Source organism: Pistacia vera, unplaced genomic scaffold, assembly GCF_008641045.1.
Source record: "Pistacia vera cultivar Batoury unplaced genomic scaffold, PisVer_v2 Contig825, whole genome shotgun sequence".
In the NCBI taxonomy this organism is placed as follows: domain Eukaryota; kingdom Viridiplantae; phylum Streptophyta; class Magnoliopsida; order Sapindales; family Anacardiaceae; genus Pistacia; species Pistacia vera.
Genome location: NW_022196696.1, coordinates 325,757 through 349,054, shown reverse-complemented (window position 1 = coordinate 349,054; position 23,298 = coordinate 325,757). Strand labels below are relative to the sequence as shown.

Below are 23,298 nucleotides of genomic sequence, written 5' to 3'. Positions count from 1 at the left end.
ATCATAAGAATTAATTATGTTAAATCTTAACTTTGATAACCAGAAGTTTATTCTTCAGGCCATTTCTCAAATGAATTGGCTCTTGGCCTAAACATAAAAGTTATAGGGCTATGTCTTAAAGTTCTAATGCTTCAAGAATCATCTCATTTCGATTTTTATAACTCAAGTTATGGTCAAAATACTAAAGCATGTTTAACAAACCGCTAAACTTACTAAATCCGAATTTTTCATATTAAACCACGCCATATCAACTTCTATTGACAATTAACAAATACATCAACTTATGGATCAATTAAAGCTCCCCTTAATAATATTTAACATCTTAAAGGAAGTGTAAAACCTCATTCCCATAATCATCCATCATTGCTATAACATTGTAAGTTAATGTAAACAACACAGCAACACTTCTAATAGCAACCATTCAACATCATGTGGCCGCCAATACTACAAGTTTTGCCACAAACAACATCAATACTTCATTTTCTTCAATTAATACAACTCATAAAACATAAATGACAATAACTTCATGTATAATGAATTCAAGGCAATAAATAACATTAATAAGTTCAACTACACTTACCATCAACTAATTCTATACCTTAAAGTCTTAATGCCTTAAAGCCTTAATTTAAGGTTTCATTAAAATTTACAAACCCTAGCATAATCTCTAAAGTCATGGGAGGTTCTTCCTTACCTCTTTAAAGTTTGGATTGAATCTCGCAAAAGAAAGAAAGGAAAGCAAGTTGAATCCAGTATAGAACACTTTATTATAATAGCTTTGTATTCTCTTTAACTATTTCTTGATTTTTTATTATGCACACACATCAAGCTAATTTATAAATGCAAGTTTACAGTACACAAGCTGCACTCATCTGAAGCTAAACTCCACTGCATTTTGTTGCTGCATTGAAGTTAAACTCCCCCTCAAATCCTAGTCAAAACTAACCATAGAACATACAAAAGGATCATCATACCCTTGCACCTCCCTTTTTTCACACAATACACATCTTCCCTCTATTCAATCCAACACTTATCTTATATAAAAGTTTGCGAAGATTGTTCAATAATTGTTTATTTATATCATGTATACGAACTAAGTTTTATAATTTACTTATATTAGACTTTGTACCGAGTATGTTACATTTTATATTATGCGATCAAAATATTCAATAATAATGATGTGCATTGGTTGAAATACTATTTTCAATTGTGAAAAAGCTTGAATTAAGCATTATAATGTAAATATAATTTTGAACCTTTAGAATTGTGTTAATCGTTAATTTTCCAGAAATCTCCGAGAAAATGTTTTTAAATACATTTAATCCCCATTAATATATTATATTTTAAAAGCCATTATGATTTGAAAGTCTTATAAACATACCTCATAATACTAGGGATGTGGATATCAAGAATGCCTGGGCTCGGCCCTGCCTAGGGTGCCTGGCCCCAAGCCAAGCCCAACTCAAGCATATGTTTGATACCCAAGCTTGGGTTTTAATGTTAGAAGTATTAAATAAATATTATATTTTTAAACTTAAGAGTATACTTATTATATCAATTTTATTTAGTTAATTTTTCGTGAAAAAAAATCTACTTTATTATCTTTGACATAGTACACATATATAATGTTCAATAGGAAAGATGATCTTACTAACTTAGTGATATAGATGTAGGACACAAAACAACAAGGAAACCCTAGACTATATAGTGGGCTTAAGCCCTATTAACAGTGCAAGTCTACAGTATACAAGCTGCACTCATCTGAAGCTAAACTCCACTGCATTCTGTTGTTGCATTGAAGCTAAACTCCACTGCATTCTGCTGCTGCATTCAACTGAAGTAGCTGCACTCAACTGAAATGGTTGCACTTGACTGAAGTAGTTGGTGCACTCAACTGAAGTAGCTACTGCATTCAATTGATGGTACTGAAGCTGTGTTTAAAGACTCAATGGAAGTTTAGAATTCATTTGAAGTCTGTTAGTTCAAAGACCAAGTTTGTTAGTGCAAAGGTTAAAAACGTCAATGGTTTTACAACTAGCTGTCACACTAAAACTAAAGTTTGGAACAAGTCAAGCAGCAAAGTCTTCAACTTCTTTCACTTCTCAACCTCTATATTGTGCACTCATCCAGAAATAGTGCAGATACTACGGTCAAATTTTGTTATTTTGTGTTTGTTATGTAAGTTTTGAATGGTTAAGACTTAAGATGTCTTGTGGTGGTTAATCACATGGATTGCCAGCTCAGATTGATTGTAACTATATAAACATTCTGCAAATCAGGTCCCAGTCAGATTGAGAGAAAAAATTCATAATCAAAATTTTATTCTCTATTTTTCATCAAACTCAGTTCATTTTTTTTGCAATTTCTTCAATAGTTTACAAGCACAAATATAATTATACACTTAACATCCCCGCTCAAACTTAAGGTGGTAGAGTAACTAGCAACTTAAGTTTGTTAACAAGATCATGAATTCACCTTGGAGGATGTATTTTGGTGAAGAGATTCGCAAGTTGATGGTATAAGAGACAAAAAGAAGGTGCAAATCCTTCATTCGAATGTGATCTTGGGTGAAATGATAATCGTTCTCAATATGTTTAGTACGCTCATGAAACACATCATTATGCGCAATTTGAATGGCACTTTGATTGTCACATAGGAGAGGAGTACTCCCTGAAAGCTCTATTACTATATGCCTTAGGAACCAATCATATTATTGGTTTCAAAGCATTATATCTTACAAATATTCTTTGAAGAATGGAAGAAAGAGTTTTGATTTCACATGTTATTTACTATTTCATTTATATTATAAATAATGCATGTGAAATGTCCGAATGATAAGAATCTTTAGAATATCAAATCATCGAAGCATTCCCTATGTAAGTGATGTTAATTGGGCAATAACGTTGCATAGTAGGCACGCTAAATGTCTCCATTGAATATTATGTGATGGTATTAATGTGGGTGGTTATAAGAGTTATATCACTAGGTCATTAGCATAGATAAACAGTTGGTAAACTGGTTATCGAATATGACCGACTATGATGAATTACATGGACATTTAGAAAATGGTCAATGATATATAATAAGGTCGTGCTAGTGTATCACTGATCCTTAGACCTGAGACATCACGGTTGGATTTGATATAAGATGCATATGGTTCATGTGGTGTATAAACATGAGACTAGCCATGTCTTTTGTAAGAAGCCAGTTTGGTCATATGTTATTCATGTGCGAGGACAAGTGATGGTCAAGATAGGATCCGATGACTTGAAATAGTTTGGCCCCGAGTTCCCAGACAAATGTCAATAAACATTAGAAAAATGAAATATCTGACTAGAGTATGAAAACTGTCATATGATGACACGTTCCATTGTATTGATTGACGATTCGATTAAAGATTAAGTTAAAGGTTTTGACATACTATAAACCCATTCTTAATCAGGATTAGACAATAAATGGATTTTACTACACGAAACGTACGATCAAAAAAAGGTTCATTGGAGTTTAACTTTATTATGGCTTAGGAGTTATGGAGCATTGCTATATGCCTACCATGATTGGTGGGAGTTTCAATCATAAAAAGTTATGACGAAACATATCTAATTACGATATTGGGCCCATGGCTAGGTTATAGTGAACCTAAGTGGTTACATCTAAAAACCAAGTATGAGAAGAGAGAGTAATACATATCATTAAAGGTTAACAATGTTTGGATGTAAACGTGTGCATCTGAATTTAAATATTGGTGAGAAATGATTACTCATGGAAAGCTAGCACTTACTGAGGGTAATAAGGTAATTTGGTCATTATTAGATTAGATTATTGAATTCAATAATTGACTAATATATAATTATTGAATTCAATAATGGGTTAAATATGTTAAATGGGATTATATTATATATAGCTTGATTATAAATTTGTTTAAATCAATGATTTAATATTAAAGAGTTAATATTAAATTGAAATTGTTTCAAGAACATAGGATTAATAATTATTTAATGTTAAGGTGTTAAATAGAAATTGTTTCAAGGAGTTGAGAACGAATTTCAAAATTTGCAAAATGGTCCTAGTATATAGTATGTGATTATCCCTCTTTTTAACCTAATTTTGCAATTGAAAAAAATTTCTCTAGAGCTAAAATTTCGGCTCTCTCTTCTTTATCTTGGGGTGGACTAACTTTGAGGATTTTCATGGTTATTTGAAGATCTTTCAACTCCACTCAAAGCTTCAAAGCTTGTAAAGCTTTAAAAGGTGACAATTTCCACCCAACTAGTTTAATTTTCATGCCTATTGAACCTTAATTTATGCTACACCATTTTCCACCATTTTACCCCTAATAAGCATGTTTTCTTTCAAGCTCCACACCCATGTTTGTCAAAAGCCATCTTAGTCAAATAACCTTAGAAGTAATATCAGCCAAAGCTCGATACTTAAATTTCGTACTCAACCTCACAACATATGACTGTTTTTTGCTTCGCGAAGAAACTAAGGAACACCAAGAAGAAAGCAATAACCAGTAGTAGATTATCGATTAGTCAAATCACTAGCCTAATCAGCACCAGAGTAAACTAAATTTGATAAAATGTAGAAAAAATGTTTTAATTTTAAAAATCAATAATTTGATTATTTAATTGTGTATATGCACAATGAAAGTAAAATAAGAACGTGAATAAAATAGATTAATAGAGATTAAGGTTTTAAAGGATATGATTGAAATTTAAAAATTAAAATAGGGATATTTTTGAAAAAGTCATTTAAGACAAACTATAAGTGTGTAGTCTTAAAAGTTAAAGTTAAAAACCAAACTATTTAGCTTTTTGCGAGAGAAATATGACTAATTTTCAATCGTAAGTAGTAAAACCAAATAACCAATAAATATTTTAATACAAAATATTCACATTTTTTAAGTCTTTAGATATATATATTTTTTTTTCACCTTTATCTCATCCCTCCAAAGTTTAAGCCTAATTCTAGTCCCTATGACATCTTTTACAACTTTTAAGAAACCGATTTGATTGCTTCGTTTTGAACCTTTTTTTTTTTTTTTTTTTTTTTTTTTTAAAGATTGCTTCATCTTAATTCATGGATTCTCTCCAACCTCGGCTTAATAAAACAGTTTGGTGTTGCGCCTTAGTAAATAAATGTCATTAGTTTGTTATATTAAATTATAATTATTATTTATATACTCAACAATTTAGTAAAGGTGAAAATATTATTGTGTGTGCCAAAAATCAACCTGGGCCTTGTCAGACCCAATAACAAAATAAACGATCCATGGTCTAGTGTTTTAACCCAATTTCAATTGGGCCCACGCTTAAATCCATCTTGTGGAAAAATCATCCAACGAGATGGCCCACTTTGTAAGAAGATTCATTCTATGGGTTGGCCCATTCTACGAGCTAGTCAAAACCACGAGTCAACCCTCTCCACAAACTAGGCTAATTTACAAGTAGGATCACTCTACAGTCAAGGTCACCCTTGAATTGGGCCAACTTATATTTTGGGCATTTCCATGAGTTAACCTTTCTACAAGTTAAGCTAAATTTGGCTCCAGCCTTGAGCTCATATTCGTTCCGTTATAGAATTAAGAGTTCTACTTACTTCCTAGTTCATCCAAGATTCCTAATCTTACATGAACTCATGTTTCTACTTCTACATGAATTAGCACTACGAGTTTCTTGTTTACTCAAACTCCTATTGTGAGAATGCCTAGTTCTATAAAGATTCAAACTTCTTTAGCTCACTATATAAACAGAAGTCAAGCCTCTCATTCCCCTCTCTTTAGCTCTTAAATTCTTGCTCTCAAGAGTCGCCACCCTTCCCCACTGTAAAGCTTAATTCCAACTAACTTTAAATTCAATAGTAGCCACCATAAAACTTAATTCCAACTAACTTTACATGCCATAGTCGCTGTAAAGTCATGCTCCGACCACTTTACATTGATAATTTTTCCCTAGCCAAGTGCTCCTAGTAAACCCTTCCCGCTCTCACCCTTACTTATATTTTCCCTTCAACCGTACTAAATTGAGCGTCGAAGTGCTTATGGCAAACATCACACCGGTGTCCTCCAAGCCTTCACATTTGCTTTCTTTGTCCTTGCTCCTCCAGCAGACACCACATCAATGTCCCCAAGCCTTCACGTTTGCTTTCTTTGTCCTTGCAGGTCTACGAGATTGTCAAAGGCCTTGTCTTCACAAGATCAACCTCATTCGAATCAACTGTAGATTTTACCATCTACAACTATAATTTAATTTTCTCTTATATCTTTACTATTGATACTATGTAATTCTAAATTATACCACATTATTTTTAAAAACTTAAATAAAAAAAAGTCTTAGCTAGGTAAAACAAAATAACAAGAGAACAAACTAATAAAATAAAATATATTATACAAGTAAGGTGGTGAGCGCTTTCCTTGAGATTTCATGTATGATCACGAATTAACTCTCGTATACGTTGAATATTAAGACGGTTAACAGCACCGCTAGCTTTGGAACCAACCGAAACTAGCGAGAAACCCTTCTAAATTAGCACTCCTTTTTATACCAGAATTTGTAATCTCATTCCAAACCAGTTACGCTTTCTCTTTTATTAACATCCCAGAAATCATACCAACTACAAATATATTTAGGTATAAGAACCAAATACAAACCAACAAAAGCAAGGAATAGAAAGGTTGTTCCTCTGTCTCGTTGATAGACATGTTGACGATCAAAAGGGTAGCGACGGTCGTTTCCAATTACCAGGAAGATTGTTCTGAAACTGTAGAAGTTGGCTGCGGTCGTAATTGCCTTGGAAACTGTTGCTTACCTGGTATGTGTTGAACTTTACTTTCATCATTCTTTTTATCCATTTATATATGTTTTTTCTTTCCTGGCTTTCATTTTCTTTTTTGAAGAAAGAAAGAAATTTCAAATTTTGATGTTTTTGTGAAGGGTTTCTTCAGAATTACAGAACATGAAGTGGGAAAAGAATTTTATAATTTTTTTTTTTTTTTATTTCAAAGTTATAACATTGAGAAATTGTGAAGGTTTTCAAACTTTACGTCAAATATTGGAGAGAGAGTTTGCTTCAGGATCAATTTAGGTGCTCAAAGAATCGACTGGATATATTTGATTTTTATCAATACATATAATGAAACCAGAGAAAACAAAAAATTATTAACAAAAGGAATATGTATGATTGAATTTTATTTATTTATTTTTTTTTTTTTTTATGTATAATGTTAATATTTCAAGATTGCAGTCCAATCAAATTAGGCCTGAGGATAATTTTCATTTTTTTTTTTTTTTCTTTTCCAGAGTATTGTAAACCTGAAACTTGATATATTTTAGTAGTTTAATTTCTTTTCTTCCCTTGTTTGCTGGTTTGATTTTTTGTTTTCAGTATTAAAGCTACCTCTATATGCCATCAAGAAAGACAGAGAGGGTTCAACCGGAGATAATTCGGCGAATTCATCAAAGGAACACCCACAACCGACATGTTTCCTCCACAATTTGTTGCTGGGAGAATGGGAAGACCGAATGAACCGAGATCTTTTTCGCTACGATGTAACCACTTGCGAGACAAAAGTTATTCCCGGTGAATATGCATTTATAGTACAGCTCAATGAGGGCCGTCACCTCAAGAAACGCCCCACTGACTTTCGTGTTGATCAAATTCTTCAGCCTTTTGATGATAACAAGTTCAATTTCACCAAGAAGAAGAAGTGCTCTTTGGGATTCAACGAAGCAATGACTTCACCAGCCATTACTTCCCCAGTGCCCCTGTCTCGGCTGATTTAAACTCACTTAGTGTCGTTGCTATCAATGCAAGAAAAGTCGATCTTTCTTTCTTTTCATTGTTTTTCAAAAACAAGTTCAAAGGTATGTTCATTGAAATGTTTTGGCTAATGGGTTACATTTTTTTTTTTTTATAATTAGGTGAGTCCGATAGAGTATGGACATGTTCTCTTGATACCCCGTCTTCTTGTCCGCCTGCCACAAAGAATTGATCACGAGAGCTTCTTGCTAGCTCTTTATCTGGCTAAGGAAGCCGCTGATCCATTCTTCAGATTGGGTTACAACAGCTTGGGTGCTTTTGCTACCATTAATCACCTACACTTTCAGGTTGGTACTCCATTTTATTTCAGGTTGGCTCTGATTGTTCAGTTAATTGTTAATCACTGATAAATGATTTTGTGACTTTACTGCAGGCATATTACTTGCCTTTGCCTTTCCCAGTTGAGAAAGCTCCAACTTCAAGAATAGTTACTGTGAAGCGATTGCAAGATAGAGGAGTTATGGTTTCTGAGCTAATGAATTATCCAGTGCGAGGTCTTGTCTTTGAAGGCGGAAAGTCAGTGCGGGATCTATCTAATGCAGTTGCTAGTTCTTGCATTTTCCTTCAGAACAACAATATCCCTTTCAATGTGTTGATCTCTGATAGTGGTAGAAGAATATTTTTGTTCCTTCAGGTAATTCTTCTCCTTTTGATCCTGAATATATGCTTTCATTTGGTCGTACATTGCCTGGAAAATGCTACATATCCAAGACTGAGCTTTTTCCATAGATATGTTTTGAATATGTCCAAGTTCTTCTCAATTTTGGTAGGCTAGAATTCAGAGCTTTTGACCCTGAATTGACATGATTAACTGACTCAGATACATTTGTTTGAGCCTGACTTGACCTGACTAAACTGACTTAGATATTTGAGCATTGGTTGACCGCCCTGCCCCCACCAACTCTTTCGATTTGTGAAGAAAATTTGTTTTAAGTATCTAACCTGAGGCTCAAGTCAATTCTTAGTCCTGAATTTAGTACAAAATTTCGCCAAGACTAATAGTTCTTTTATAAGAGTAAAGATAGGTTGGCAAATATTTTTTACAAACTTTTCTCATTGACGCTGACATGGCAACTCGCATTTGGTCAAGTGAGACCCATTGTTGGGCAAACGAAACTCATCGCGTTTGTAAGAGAAATTTAATGAGGAAAAGTTTGTAAGTATAGTATTATTACTTTCATCAAGAAAAGCTTCGGTGGAGTAAAATTTAATCTCATGAATTCCTCACCGAATTGCTCCAGATAGATTGAACTGTTATGTAACTTTACATCTAGCAACATTCTGCCAATAGTAGCATTAGCACTTGCATTATCTGTATTAGCCTATTAGATCAATTCTGTGTTATTGTCACTTGTCATATCTTCAGTTTCGGTTGGTTGTATTGCATCTCTTGATACATTTTCTCCTGTGTGTGGTCAGTGTTACGCGGAGAAACAAGCACTTGGAGAAGTAAGCCAGGAGCTTCTAGACACTCGAGTGAATCCTGCAATTTGGGAGATTAGTGGGCATATAGTATTGAAGAGAAAAAAAAGATTATGAGGAAGCATCAGAGGAATATGCGTGGAGACTTCTTGCCAAAGTTTCTCTCACAGAAGAAAGATTCCAGGAGGTGAAGGATTATGTCTTGGAAGCATCAGGATTGCAAGAGGCGAACATGAAGGAAAAAAACATAAATCAAGAGGAAGATGTAAAACACATTCATATTTCAATATTCATTTGATAATACAATCAATTTCAATATAAAATCTCTATGGAATATATGCAGAAGTAAATGACAAACCTCCGGCAATAGCAATTGTTGTTTGTTCTTCTTGCTTCTTTATAAATTACGAGATCTTCCACTGACTGCAATTTTGGAGTGATGGTTTTGAAACTCAAAATTAAAAACTGCATCAATGGGGACCTGTAAAGTCTCTTTCTTATGCAGTTGTCTTTCCATCAAAGACAACTGCTCAAGAGAAACAACCGTATGACCACATCAACAGGGACTAAAATGTAATTATATGAGAAGTGTAGGACCATATTGTAAAAAGTCTAACATTCTCCCACTTGGTCCAAACTTGTATAATATAATCCAGAACACAAGAGATGTATATGTGGTATGTGCAATTAGAAAGGGGAAATTANGGCTCTGATACCATGTTTGTTTGAAGAATTGGGTTTTCAATTCATTGATTTATCACTAAGGAGTTACACCTTTTATATAGGGAGTATACGATCTCCTAAATCTCCTAATTATGTCAATTGTAGATTACACAATATTTTGTCTGACATAATTAGGAGATTACATAATCTCTAGAATATTCTGAGATCGTATACCTGACATAACTAAAAGATTACATAATATTCACTTGATTACAAAATATATACAAAATATTATGAAAATCTTAACATATTATTGAGCAGATAAAACTCATCGCGTTTATGAGAAAAAGTTAACGAGGAAGAGTTTGTGAGTATAGTATTATTGCTTCTATCAAGAAAAGCTTCGGTGGAGTAAAATTTAATCTCATGAATTCCTCACCAAATTGCTCCAGATAGATTGAACTGTTATGTAACTTTAAATCGAGCAACATTCTGCCAATAGTAGCATTAGCACTTGCATTATTCTGTATTAGCCTATTAGATCAATTCTGTGTTATTGTCGCTTGTCATATCTTCAGTTTCGGTTCTTTGTATAGTATCTCTTGATACATTTTCTCCTGTGTGTGGTCAGTGTTACGCGGAGAAACAAGCACTTGGAGAAGTAAGCCAGGAGCTTCTAGACACTCGAGTGAATCCTGCAATTTGGGAGATTAGTGGGCATATAGTATTGAAGAGAAAAAAAGATTATGAGGAAGCATCAGAGGAATATGCGTGGAGACTTCTTGCCGAAGTTTCTCTCACAGAAGAAAGATTCCAGGAGGTGAAGGATTATGTCTTGGAAGCATCAGGATTGCAAGAGGCGAACATGAAGGAAAAAAACATAAATCAAGAGGAAGATTCTCTTGAAAAGCTACGTGCTGCTCACGCCTCAAATTTACCTCAAGACTGTATGGTTTAGCATTGGAGTAACCACTTGGCATAAAAAAATTTAGAAGGATAAGTAGGAAAAACTAAAATGATGTTATATTTGGCCATAATGTTCTAACTTATACTGGCCACATTGTTGTTTATTCAGGCCATTTATTGCTGTATCTGAACTTTGTTACTCGGATAGAGTAATATAAAAACTCTTAATTCTGGTGCTGCAGTGCACAGCCTGTAAGTGAAAAAGCCAGAGAGCAATGTTCCGTATTTCATTTTCGTTTCAAGATAAAAGTAAAATTAAGTTGAGTTTGGTTATTTTTATGAGAAAAATAATTATTAATGTTTTGAGTTAAATAAAATAGGATTGAATTTTGACAATATTGAAACAAATACATTTTTTTATTTTTAAGATAGAATAGTGGAAAAATAGTGAAACAAATGCAGCCCAACACTACTTAAATTTTAGTATTAATTAATTCCTCTTATAGAGTCTCAACAAAATATGTTGTTTTATTATATTTTCAGTCAATCAAACAAAATTTATCTACTACTTTTTGTGATGAATCTTATGAAGAAAATTTGAATTTTACTTTAAAAGGTTGGTGTAGAAAATATTATCATTGTACCTTGGCATGATTTGTTTAACATATTTTATTTTTAGGGTTATTATTAATTGAGGATTTTTTGAAGAAAAAAAAAACTAAAGAAAAAATGACATAAGTTTAATTTATATCAATGAATTAACATTTTTTTTTACAATAAACAAACACTTTTTTATACATTTTATCAATAAACTTACATATTTTTGCACTTTTTATCAGTAAACCTACTTTTTTAATAAGAAGTGTTATTTAATTGATAAAGATATCTATTTATTGATACGAATAAAACTTGTGTTATTTTTCCTTTAGTGTTTCCAATAATAATAACCATTAGGTTTATTATATATATAATTATACAATTAGTTATTTATATACTAAATATGTAAAATAAAAAATCTGACTTTGAAAGTTTTTATTTTGAGTATAATTAGAAAAAATGGCGTACTTTTTAATTACCTCCCCTGAGGTTTCCTAGAACCTCCCTGACATTCTAGAAATCTCAACATCTCCCTTAAGGTATTAAATATAAATAACCTCAGCCACCTCCCCTTGGCGCCGTTTTCTAACGGTCAAAAGTTATTGACCAAGGGCAAATGCATAATTATAATTAACTGATGTCGACAAAACCTAGTTTCTAATTTTCTCTTCTTCAAATCTTCATCTTCATCTCTTCTCCATCTTTTTCATATTATATTTATTCAATGATTTGATTTGATTAAAGGTGATAGAGATGAAACTCTGCTTACTGGGTATCACAATGGAGAAAGGAGATGATGGCCCATAGTGCTTCGGTAATTAATCGTTAAACGCCAACAGCGGTGATGATGATATTGATTTCTTAGGTAATGTTGATCCTATGTTTCTATTAGTGTTGGTGTTGGTGGAAATGAGAATTTTGATAAAGGGTGCGTTTGGCTTATTATTTTTATCCATATTCCCAATCCTATTTTTCAAATGTTGTTTGGCACGTTATTCCCAAAATATTAGTCTATTTTTTTAATTACATTGAGACCCTATAAGTTTATTAATTTCATAAATAGACCCCAAAAAAGTTTAAAAACTAACAAAAACACCCCCACCCACCAATACCTGCCAGATTCCGGCAATCACCACCGGTGATAGCTGGAATCTATCACAATAGTCACACAACCACCGGAAATAGCCGGTAATGGGCAGATCTGGCCTTTTCCGACCAGATTCACAATGGATATGGCCGGAAAAGGCCAGATCTGCCGTCAACGATGGCCAAAGAAATGGTATCTTTGGCCGTCGCTGACGGCCAAAGATGGTCGTTGTTTCAGCCTTTTTCGACCGTCGCAGCCACAACAGTTCGTAGATCTGGCCGGAAAAAACCATAACGACGCATTACGGCACAGATTCAACCGGTTTGTGTCGTAACGAAATTTTCCGGCCAGATTCCGACGGTGGTGGGGGTGTTTTTGTCCTTTTATATATTAGGGTCTTTAATTAAATTAGTAAACCTAAGAGCTTTTTCATAAATTTTTAAAGTTTATCTCGTAATACTCCTCTATTCAACAACCCAATAGTATCCCTAAAACCATATCCAAAATAATAAACCAAACGCACCCTTTGTTATTTTTGTTGGTTGGTGATGGTAGATGTGGGAATATTTTAAAAAAAAAAAAAATGAAGTTGTACTTGCACATGCATATTTATTTAAGAAAAAGATGCAGATTTAAGTAAGAAAAAAATAATATTTAGTGGGAATATGGCCTAATTAAGGAAAAAAAAACTACTATTAACAAAATGTAGCTTACAAATAAACATATGACCATTAATTTATTTATTACTTGTTTTGGGTTAGAAAAATGCTTATATACAATCTTCTTTAAAAAAAATGAAATAATTAATAAAGGTTATTGTGAAGTTTGCACTGTAATGGACAAAATAAATATCTTGTATAAGAGTTTCAAAGCTTCGCAAAGCATTCCAGAACTACGCAACGGTAATATAGTATATCAAAAGCAATCAGCAAGATTTAAATTGAGATGGCCAATAGCAACTTTTTGGGCATTATGGACATTAAATGTTTCCAGTCCATTTTTTCTGTTAGAAAACGGTGCTGAGCGGAGTTATTTAGGGATTTCTGGTCCGTCAGAGAGGTCTTTTGGAAAATCGCAAACTCTAAAGCGTTTGTGTGAGGAATTTTTTATCACTGAAAAGATAATATTATTATTAAGGTGAATTACCTTGAAGATTAAGGGAAAAATATTATATTAATATATTTGGTTATATTGATGAGTATAAATAATTAATATATTTGGTTAAGAGAAATAAAATATTATCTGAGGGGTTTTTATTGAATTATCCTTCCTTGTTAATATTATTATTATTATTTAGGAGTTGTAACATTTTTAACCTTCTACATTTGAAAATTTAGCTAAAACACTCTAACAAAAAAAGTTTAAAATTTAACAACATACCCAGCCACCCAAGAAGACTACCAGCCGTCAACCACCACCGTCAGCCACCACCGACAGTCGCCAGAACGGCACACGATCGATGGGATCTGGCCAACTGTGCATCGATTTGGTTGTTTTCAGCCAGATCGAAGGCCGAAAATGGCCAGATGACCGTGGATTTGGCCAGAAAGCTATATCCATTCTATGGCTATTAACAACCATGGATCTGGTCGAAAATTGCTAGATCTATTCTAGCTACTTACAACCATGGATCTAGCCAAAAATGATCAAAATGGATCTAGTCGTTCTCGGTTAGATCCATGGTTGTCTAGCCATTTCCAACCTTCAATCTAGCCGAAAATGGCTAGAGCAATGCATGGTCGGCCAGATCCGACCGGTAGTGCACTGTTCTGATGACTTCTAGTGACAGCCGGCAGTGGTGGCTGATGACCGGCATTCGTCTTGGGTGGCTAAGAGTATTTTGGGAATTATCCATGTAAATAGTAAGGGTATTTTTGTCCAAAAAATTAATATGAGGTTAAAGAAGTCATTTCGCACATTTGGGCTAATTGTTATTTAGTAGACATATGAGGGCATTTGTATCCAAAATGTTTATTAATTAAGGGTAAAATTAGTATGAACAGTTGATTATCCCCGTAATTGAAAAATAACACCCTCTCAGACAATAATCAAATTACTCCCGTTTTTAACTACAGTAACTACTATTGACATTAAAAGTTTACCGTAATCTTACATTACTTGAAACCCAAACGTAATAATTGTCAGAAAATAAAATAGATTACTTGTGTTATCTTTTATGCCCTCGAAACAAACATACACAAGGTATAATACTCCAAAAAAAATGGCAGAGACCACTTATCAAATTTGAACAAATTCATTTATGGTATAATTAAAGGCCACGACTGTATAAATTATTTTTTATTTGAATTAATTACACAAATTCATTATCATTGATCTTCTATAAATTTATAACATAACCAACATAAAAAACTGACGATAGCCCCTTATAATTAACCACTTACATCCTTTATCGTCGTAAGATTAACTAAGAGAAGGGAAAAAAAAGACGTATATCTTAAAATAAGAAAAATTATAAATTAAACATTCCAAAATAATAAAAAGTATTTAGAAAAAGTTTATTTAAGATTTAATATTATTTTTAAAATAATTTACCCTTTTTCAAAGAAGGTGTAGGGCGATCTCTTATCGCCAAACCACCATTCTTAGATTGTCGGAACCATGATCTCTTTAAAAAAAAATTAAAAAAAAAAAATCTAAATTGACAGTAAGGGGTGTAAGCGAGGACGTGGCCAGAAATGAAATGTAAGAGGGTTAAATTTGGAAGAACAATACAATTTTAAATTAAAATAAGCACAACTTTTGTATTTATAAAATTCTTATCAATCAATACATTTATAATTGTCCTCAACGGGATTTCATCTTTTGAAAATATTATATAATAATTTGATTATCAATACTATCAAATACATTTTTTTCTATGAAAAATGTTATCCTTACAAAGATCCATACAAAGAGGGCTATAAAGTGACATCATCCAGAAGAAAAAGAATAATACTACACATACATCATTCTCATACAACATTTCTCATACAACATTATGTGGCAAGATATAATTGGGTGAAAGTTTAATTTTAACTTTAAATTAGCCAATCATATCTTGCCACATAATGTTGTATAAAAAATGTTGTAAGAAAATGATGTATGTGTAGTATTACTCGAAGAAAAAAACAAAGAAAAAACGGAAAAAGAGAGAGAGAGAGAGAATCATGAAAATCAAGGGTGAGAATTGTCTTTGTATGCCCCATTTGTATGTGTCTTTGTAAAACTAGCATTGCTCTTTCTCTGTATACACAACTAAGCTATCATTCAACCATTGATCACTCATTCTATTTCGCAAATGATTTTTCACAAAATTTATTTTTGAAATTGCTTACTCTACACTAGTAGTGGCAACGAGTAGAATCAATGCTAATTTTATCAACAAATAAACTAATAGAAACACTCTATCATTCTTAGTTTCAACCATCATTTTTGCAAGATCTCTAATCATTTTCAATACCATAAATTTGAAATTAGAGTGCATATCCAAAATGTAAACATTAAGTTGGGAATATATCATCAAAAATAAAAAAATAAAATGGGTAAAATTTGTGATCCCAATAGCAATTTCATCTTCCTAAATCTTAATCTACAACTTAACCTTAAACTTTCAAAATAAAAAATTTATTAATATTACTTCACGAATTGAAGAAAAAATGGGTTGTCAGCTTGATAGGTGGGAGAAAACTACATTTGTGTGGATAAAAAATTAGAAATTTAGAAAAAAAAAAAATTTAACCTAGATTGTTAAATAAGTTATAGGCAATAGAGAAAGAACGGGTTTGAAAAATAGAGAAAGAGGGGCTTAGTTTTGACAGGAAAAAAAAAAAAAAGCAAGAGTTTAACTTATTTGATGGATTGAAGTTTTTTGTAATTTACTTTTTATTTAGGGGCAAATTTGTAAAATTTTGTCAAAAAATTTATGTCTAAGGGANACCACTTATCAAATTTGAACAAATTCATTTATGGTATAATTAAAGGCCACGACTGTATAAATTATTTTTTATTTGAATTAATTACACAAATTCATTATCATTGATCTTCTATAAATTTATAACATAACCAACATAAAAAACTGACGATAGCCCCTTATAATTAGCCACTTACATCCTTTATCCTCGTAAGATTAACTAAGAGAAGGGAAAAAACAGACTTATATCTTAAAATAAGAAGAATTATAAATTAAATATTTCAAAATAATAAAAAGTATTTTGAAAAAGTTTATTTAAGATTTAATATTATTTTTAAAATAATTTACCCTTTTTCAAAGAAGGTGTAAGGCGATCTCTTATCACCAGACCACCATTCTTAGATTGTCAGAATCATGATCTCTTTAAAAAAATTAAAAAAAATATCTAAATTGACAATAAGGGGTGTAAGCAAGACGTGGCCAAAAATGAAACGTAAGAGGTTTAAATTTAGAAGAACAATACAATTTTAAATTAAAATAAGCACAACTTTTGTATTTATAAAATTCTCATCAACCAATACATCTATAATTATCCTCGACGAGATTTCATCTTTTGAAAATATTATATAATAATTTCATTATCAATACTATCAAATACATTTTTCTCTGTATATACAACTAAGCTATCATTTAACCATTGATCACTCATTCTATTTCGCAAATGATTTTTCACAAAATTTATTGTTGAAATTGCTCACTCTACACTAGTAGTGGCAACGAGTAAAATCAATGCTAATTTCATCAACAAATAAACTAATAGAAACACTTTATCTTTCTTAGTTTCAACCATCATTTTTGCAATATTTCTAATCATTTTCAATGCCATAAATTTGACATTAGAATGCATATCCAAAATGTAAACATTAAGTTAGGAATACATCATAAAAAATAAATAAATAAATGGGTACAATTTGTGATCCCAATAGCAATTTCATCTCCCTAAATCCTAATCTACAGTTTAACCTTAAACTTTCAAAATAAAAAATTTATTAATATTACTTGACGAATTGAAGAAAAAATGGGCTTGTCGGCTTGATAGGTGAGAGAAAACTACATTTGTGTGGATAAAAAATTAGAAATTTAGGAAAAAAAAAATTAAAACTAGGTTGTTAAATAAGTTATAGGCAATAGAGAAAGAACGGGTTTGAAAAATAGAGAAAGAGGGGTTTAGTTTTGACAGAAAAAAAAAAAAAAAAATGAGAGTTAACTTATTTGATGGATTGAATTTTTTTGTAATTTACTTTTTATTTAGGGTCAAATTTGTAAAATTTTGTCAAAAAAATTTATGTCTAAGGGATTCAAATAAATAACCCTAACTGAACTCCAACAGAAATTAAAAGGAGTAGGATGTTTATGTTAATCTAATAATATTTTCTATGTGCTGTGAAATGTTGAAACCTCAGGTGGAGGTCTATATATATGCATATAATATATATCTATATATATATAATTAATAATCTTATTGATATAAGATAGCATTAATGAAGAAAATAAAAATAAAGCATATTTAAAAATAAAATAAGAGTGGTGGTGAAATTTAAAAAAAAAAAATAGAGTATACAACGTATTTTATTAAAAAGATAATTGAAGAATTTAAAGAATTAATATTTATTATGATAAATATTTATTTAGCTATATGATTAATATTTATATATAACTAAATTAATAATACTGAATAAATTATAAATTATATTAGATTGGATAAATCAATACTCAATTAATTTTAATTTTTATCAGTTTGTACAAATAGAAACTAAGCACAGATACCATTAATTTTTTTAATTTTAATATTTTTAGTCATATATTATTGTAATTTCAGAAAAATGGAAACATGTTAATGCTTAAGTGACTGAAAAGTATAATTATAGTAAAAAAATAAGTGTTTCGAATTAATACATATAGTTTATTTTTAAAATGTTTATATTGTGTATATTTAATTAATGAAAGGAGGCCGGGAGTGGCTCCAGCTCTGGTAAACATTTTAGAAAAAAAAAAAAAAAAATACTAAAGTCTTAGGCTCCATTTGGTTGGTTTTTAGGAATACTATTATTAGTATTCCCAAAAAAGTTAAACAGTAAAATACCCAAAAACTCACAATATTATCAAATATTATTCAATTTTTTTTAAACCTCCTAAATTTTTTAATTTAATTAAATACCCTTAAATATTTTTTTTCAAAATTGTAAAAACACCCCTAAACCCACATTATACTAGATTCCGACCACCACTGCCGAAAGTTGGCCGGAATCTGATATAATGCCGCACTACCGACTGAATCTGGCAGGTAGTGCGCCGATCTAGCCTTTTCCAGCCAGATTCACGGAAGTTGGCCAGAATCTGATATAATAGCGCACTATCGGCTGAATCTGGCCAGTAGTGCGCCGATCTAGCCTTTTCCGGCCAGATCCACGGTGGATCCAGCCAGAAAAGACTAGATCTAAGGCCAAAGATCTGGCCGTTGACGGCCAGATCTTTGGCTATAACCAGACGTCAACGATGGCAAACATATGGTCGTCGTTGACCATCAATGATGGCCGTATCTTTGGTCGTCGTTGACAAGCAAATGCGGCCAAATCTGGCCATCTCTAGCCGTAGATCTAGCCTTTACTGGCCAGATCTACCATAGATTTGGCCGGCAAAGACCATATCGATGCACGACTCGCAAGATCCAACCGGTCATGTGCCGATACGGCGACTCCGGCCACCCTCTGGCGATGGTGGCCGGCTGTGATTATTCAATGGGTGGGTTGTGGGTGTTTTTGTTAACTTTCAAAGTTTTATTATAGGGGTGTTTAGTAAATAAACAAACATAGAAGGTATTTTTATTAATTTTCAAATCCTACATCGTAATACCCGCCCAATTCAACTTTTTTTAACTTTTTTCAAAAACTTTTTTAAAAAATGCAAAAAAGTGAACCAAACGGAGCCTTAAAACTTTTTAATATTGTCCTTGTTTGTTATGTTACACTACTCTTGATCATTATTCTGTTATCCTATTTGGATTAAAAAATATAATATGTGTTTATTTACTTATTAGGCCAATCCAATATAAAAATTAATTTAACTCAAATAAGATTTTTTGTCAAAAATGAAAAGAGAGTGTGACTTGTTTTTAGATTATTCAACTTTATTCAACTAAAAACATTCTTCTTTCTCTCCTTCTCATTTTTCTCTCTCTTCAATCTAAAAATTAATTCACCCAAAACCACCATCGTCGCTGCTGCTGACAGCCACCCCCGGCCGACGTGGCCAGAATAGCGCACGATCAGCCGTGGCCATTAACAGCATTATTCTGGTTAAGATCTAACTATCAACGACGGCAACGACCAGATAGCTCTAGCTGTCAATGACTAGATTCTAGCCGTAGATCTGGTAAAAAACGATCAAGGCGACTGTTGTTGCCGTTCAACAGTGATGGTTGATTGTCCTCTTGGGTGGTTGGGGTGTTTTAGTTAATTTTTAAACTTTTATTGTAAAGATGTTTAGCTAAATTAACAAATGTAGGGGGTTAAAAAAATAATCTAAATATTTTCAGAAAAATGTACCGAACAACTATTCTATTTTAAAAACTTTTTTTTTTTAATGTATTAAACAAATATTCAACATTTTATCTAACTCTGATATAATTTTTTAATATTTTACTAAACGCACTTTTAGATTCAAATCTAATTCGATTTGATTCAACTCAACTTTAACTTAAAACACTTTTTCATAATAACACTTTTTTTTTTTTAAAGTAACCTTTACGTTTACATTAAAATCAACTATGTTTACGTTCCCCATAAAGTNGTTTATGTTAATCTAATAATATTTTCTATGTGCTGTGAAATGTTGAAACCTCAGGTGGAGGTCTATATATATGCATATAATATATATCTATATATATAATTAATAATCTTATTGATATAAGATGGCATTAATAAAGAAAAAAAAAAACAAATAAAGTATATTTAAAAATACAATAAGTGTGGCGGTGAAATTAAAAAAAAAAAAAATAGAGCATACAACGTATTTTATTAAAAAGATAATTGAAGAATTTAAAGAATTACTATTTATTATTATTAATATTTATATATAACTAAATTAATAATACTGAATAAATTATAAATTATATTAGATTGGATAAATCAATACTCAATTAATTTTAAAAAAAAAAAATACTGAAGTCTTAAAACTTTTTAATAGTGTCCCTATTTGTTACACTATTCTGATCATTATTATGTTATCCTATTTGGATTAAAAAAATATAATATGTGTTTATTTACTTATTAGGTCAATTCAATATGAAAATTAATCTAACTCAAATAAGATTTTTTGTCCAAAATGAAAAGAGGGTGTGACTTGTTTTCAGATTATTCAACTTTATTCAATTGAAAACATTTTTCTTTCTCTCCTTCTCATTTTTCTCTCTTTTCAATCTAAAAATTAATCCACCCAAGACCACCATCGCCTGCGAGCAACCACCGTCGCTGCTGCTGACAGTCACCCACGGCCAACGTGGCCAGAACAGTGCACGATCAGTCATGGCCATTGACGACATTATTCTGGTTAAGATCTGACTGTCAACGATGGCAACGACCAGATAGCTCTGGCCATTAACAACGGCCAAAATCTGGTTGTCAACGACTAGATTCTGGCCGTAGATCTCGCTAAAAACGGTCAAGGTGACTATCGTTGTCGTTCAACAGTGGTGGCCGACTGTCCTCTTGGGTGGTTGGGGTGCTTTAGTTATTTTTTAAACTTTTATTGTAAAAATGTTTAGCTAATTAACAAATGTAGGGGGTTAAAAAAATAATCTAAATATTTTCAGAAAAATGTACCAAACAACTATTCTATCTTAAAAACTTTTTTTTTTTAAATGTACTAAACAACTATTTAGCATTTTATCCGACTCTCATATAATTTTTTGATATTTTACCAAACACATTTTTAGATTCAAATCCAATTCAATTTGATTCAACTCAACGTTAACTTAAAACATTTTTTCATAATAACATTTTTTTTTAAAAGTAACCTTTACATTAAAATCAACTATGTTTACGTTCCCCATAAAGTTATTGGATTGCATGGAATTAATTTTTTTTTTAATTTCAAATTTTAAAAATTGATTNGATATTTTACCAAACACATTTTTAGATTCAAATCCAATTCAATTTGATTCAACTCAACGTTAACTTAAAACATTTTTTCATAATAACATTTTTTTTTAAAAGTAACCTTTACATTAAAATCAACTATGTTTACGTTCCCCATAAAGTTATTGGATTGCATGGAATTAATTTTTTTTTTAATTTCAAATTTTAAAAATTGATTAGTTCCAGGCTTCTAGCAAGTCCTTTTTTTAATATTTTAAAACAATTTTGCAATGAAACCGAGCATGAATTCTATGACCAACGGATTTGTTTTTTCATACTAATTGAATAGTTGAAAATAATTGTCATGAATAAATATTAGTATTTTTCCATACAATACTCATAAATTTTAATGTAAAAATTAATGTGGAAAAGAATAGAATTGTATTACATATACAAAGATTATGTGTATATAAAATGATCCGGTAAAAAATAAATAAAATAGTTAATATAAAATGTCAATATCGTTCATAAAATTAGAGACTACTGTATGAAATTGAAGAGAAAAAGCAGATCTCTCCGAATTAATTGGGTTTTTTTATAACTAACTAACTATCTATCTATCATTTCAATGTAAAATTATAATAAATATATAGTTTCACTCATATCTGTTGTTAAGTTCACAGAACACTGCTAAATTTAAAAAGGAGAACGACTTTTCCCATCCAAAGTTTGACGAAATGACACTTTTCCACCCATTAAGTTTCAAAATAACACTTTTCTACCTTTCATCAAGTTTTATTAATGTTTTCTGTTAATATTTGATTGAAAAGACGAAAATACCTTTAAATAGTTTATTATAAATTAAAATTTAATTATGTTTTTACTTGATTATTTATTAGTTTAAGTGTAAAAACATTTTTTTTCCTTTGTTTATTTAATTAATCAAAAATATTAATTTTCTATGTTAATTAGTAAAAATGAAAAATATTATATTATAAAAAATATTATAAATTTAATAGATTATTGAATAATAGTAATGCCGTATTGATAACATTACAAATAAATATATATTTTAATCATTTCACTTTAAACAATTTTATAACATTACTCTTAACCTTTAAGGTGAAGTTAACTATTTTTTCTTTTTTGACTTTTTAATATTTGACTTTTTCTTAATTAAAAAATAATAAAAAATTTATAAAATTAAATATTTAAGGGTGTTTTTGTCTTTTCAATAAAATATTAACAGAAAAAATAACAAAACCTAACGAAGGATGAGAAAGTGTGATTTCAAAACTTAAAGGTTGAGAAAGTATCGCTTGGCCAAACCTTGGGTGGGAAAATGTCTTCTCCCATTTTAAAATCTAGTTCCTAGGTCATGAATATCATTCCCAAATGTAAATTAATTTAGAATGACGTTATATAAAGTATCAACCCATAAAATTATCTATACACCCTTCCAAATCCCTAATCCCAAAAAAAATCCTTAAACTACGTTTAAACAATTCTTTTATTATAGGAAGACAACTTTAGTGAGAAAGATGATGTTGTATAGAGGGTAGAGTATGAGAACGATAGTCTTATAATTTTTGTTTCTAAGAATCCATTTACTATCACCAGAGTCGGTCTCATGAATTTTCTTTCTAAGAACCCTTATTATGAAACCTTTAGTCTCTATTTTGACTAAAGGTTTCATATGGACCCACCCATTAATTTAGAAAAAAAAAAAATGAATATTCACCACATTATTAGAAATA

At 31.1% G+C, this 23,298-nt stretch overlaps 1 protein-coding gene across 1 annotated transcript; it reads left to right on the top strand.

Moving 5' to 3' along the window:
- The first annotated feature begins 6,684 nt into the window (after positions 1–6,684).
- Positions 6,685–10,864, top strand: LOC116117924 (GDP-L-galactose phosphorylase 1-like). The gene is given in 6 exon segments (XM_031403920.1): positions 6,685–6,813; positions 7,387–7,698; positions 7,701–7,810; positions 7,923–8,108; positions 8,195–8,455; positions 10,538–10,864. Coding segments are annotated over 6 exon segments (1,308 nt in total). The 5' UTR covers positions 6,685–6,701.
- Positions 10,865–23,298: the final 12,434 nt, after the last annotated feature.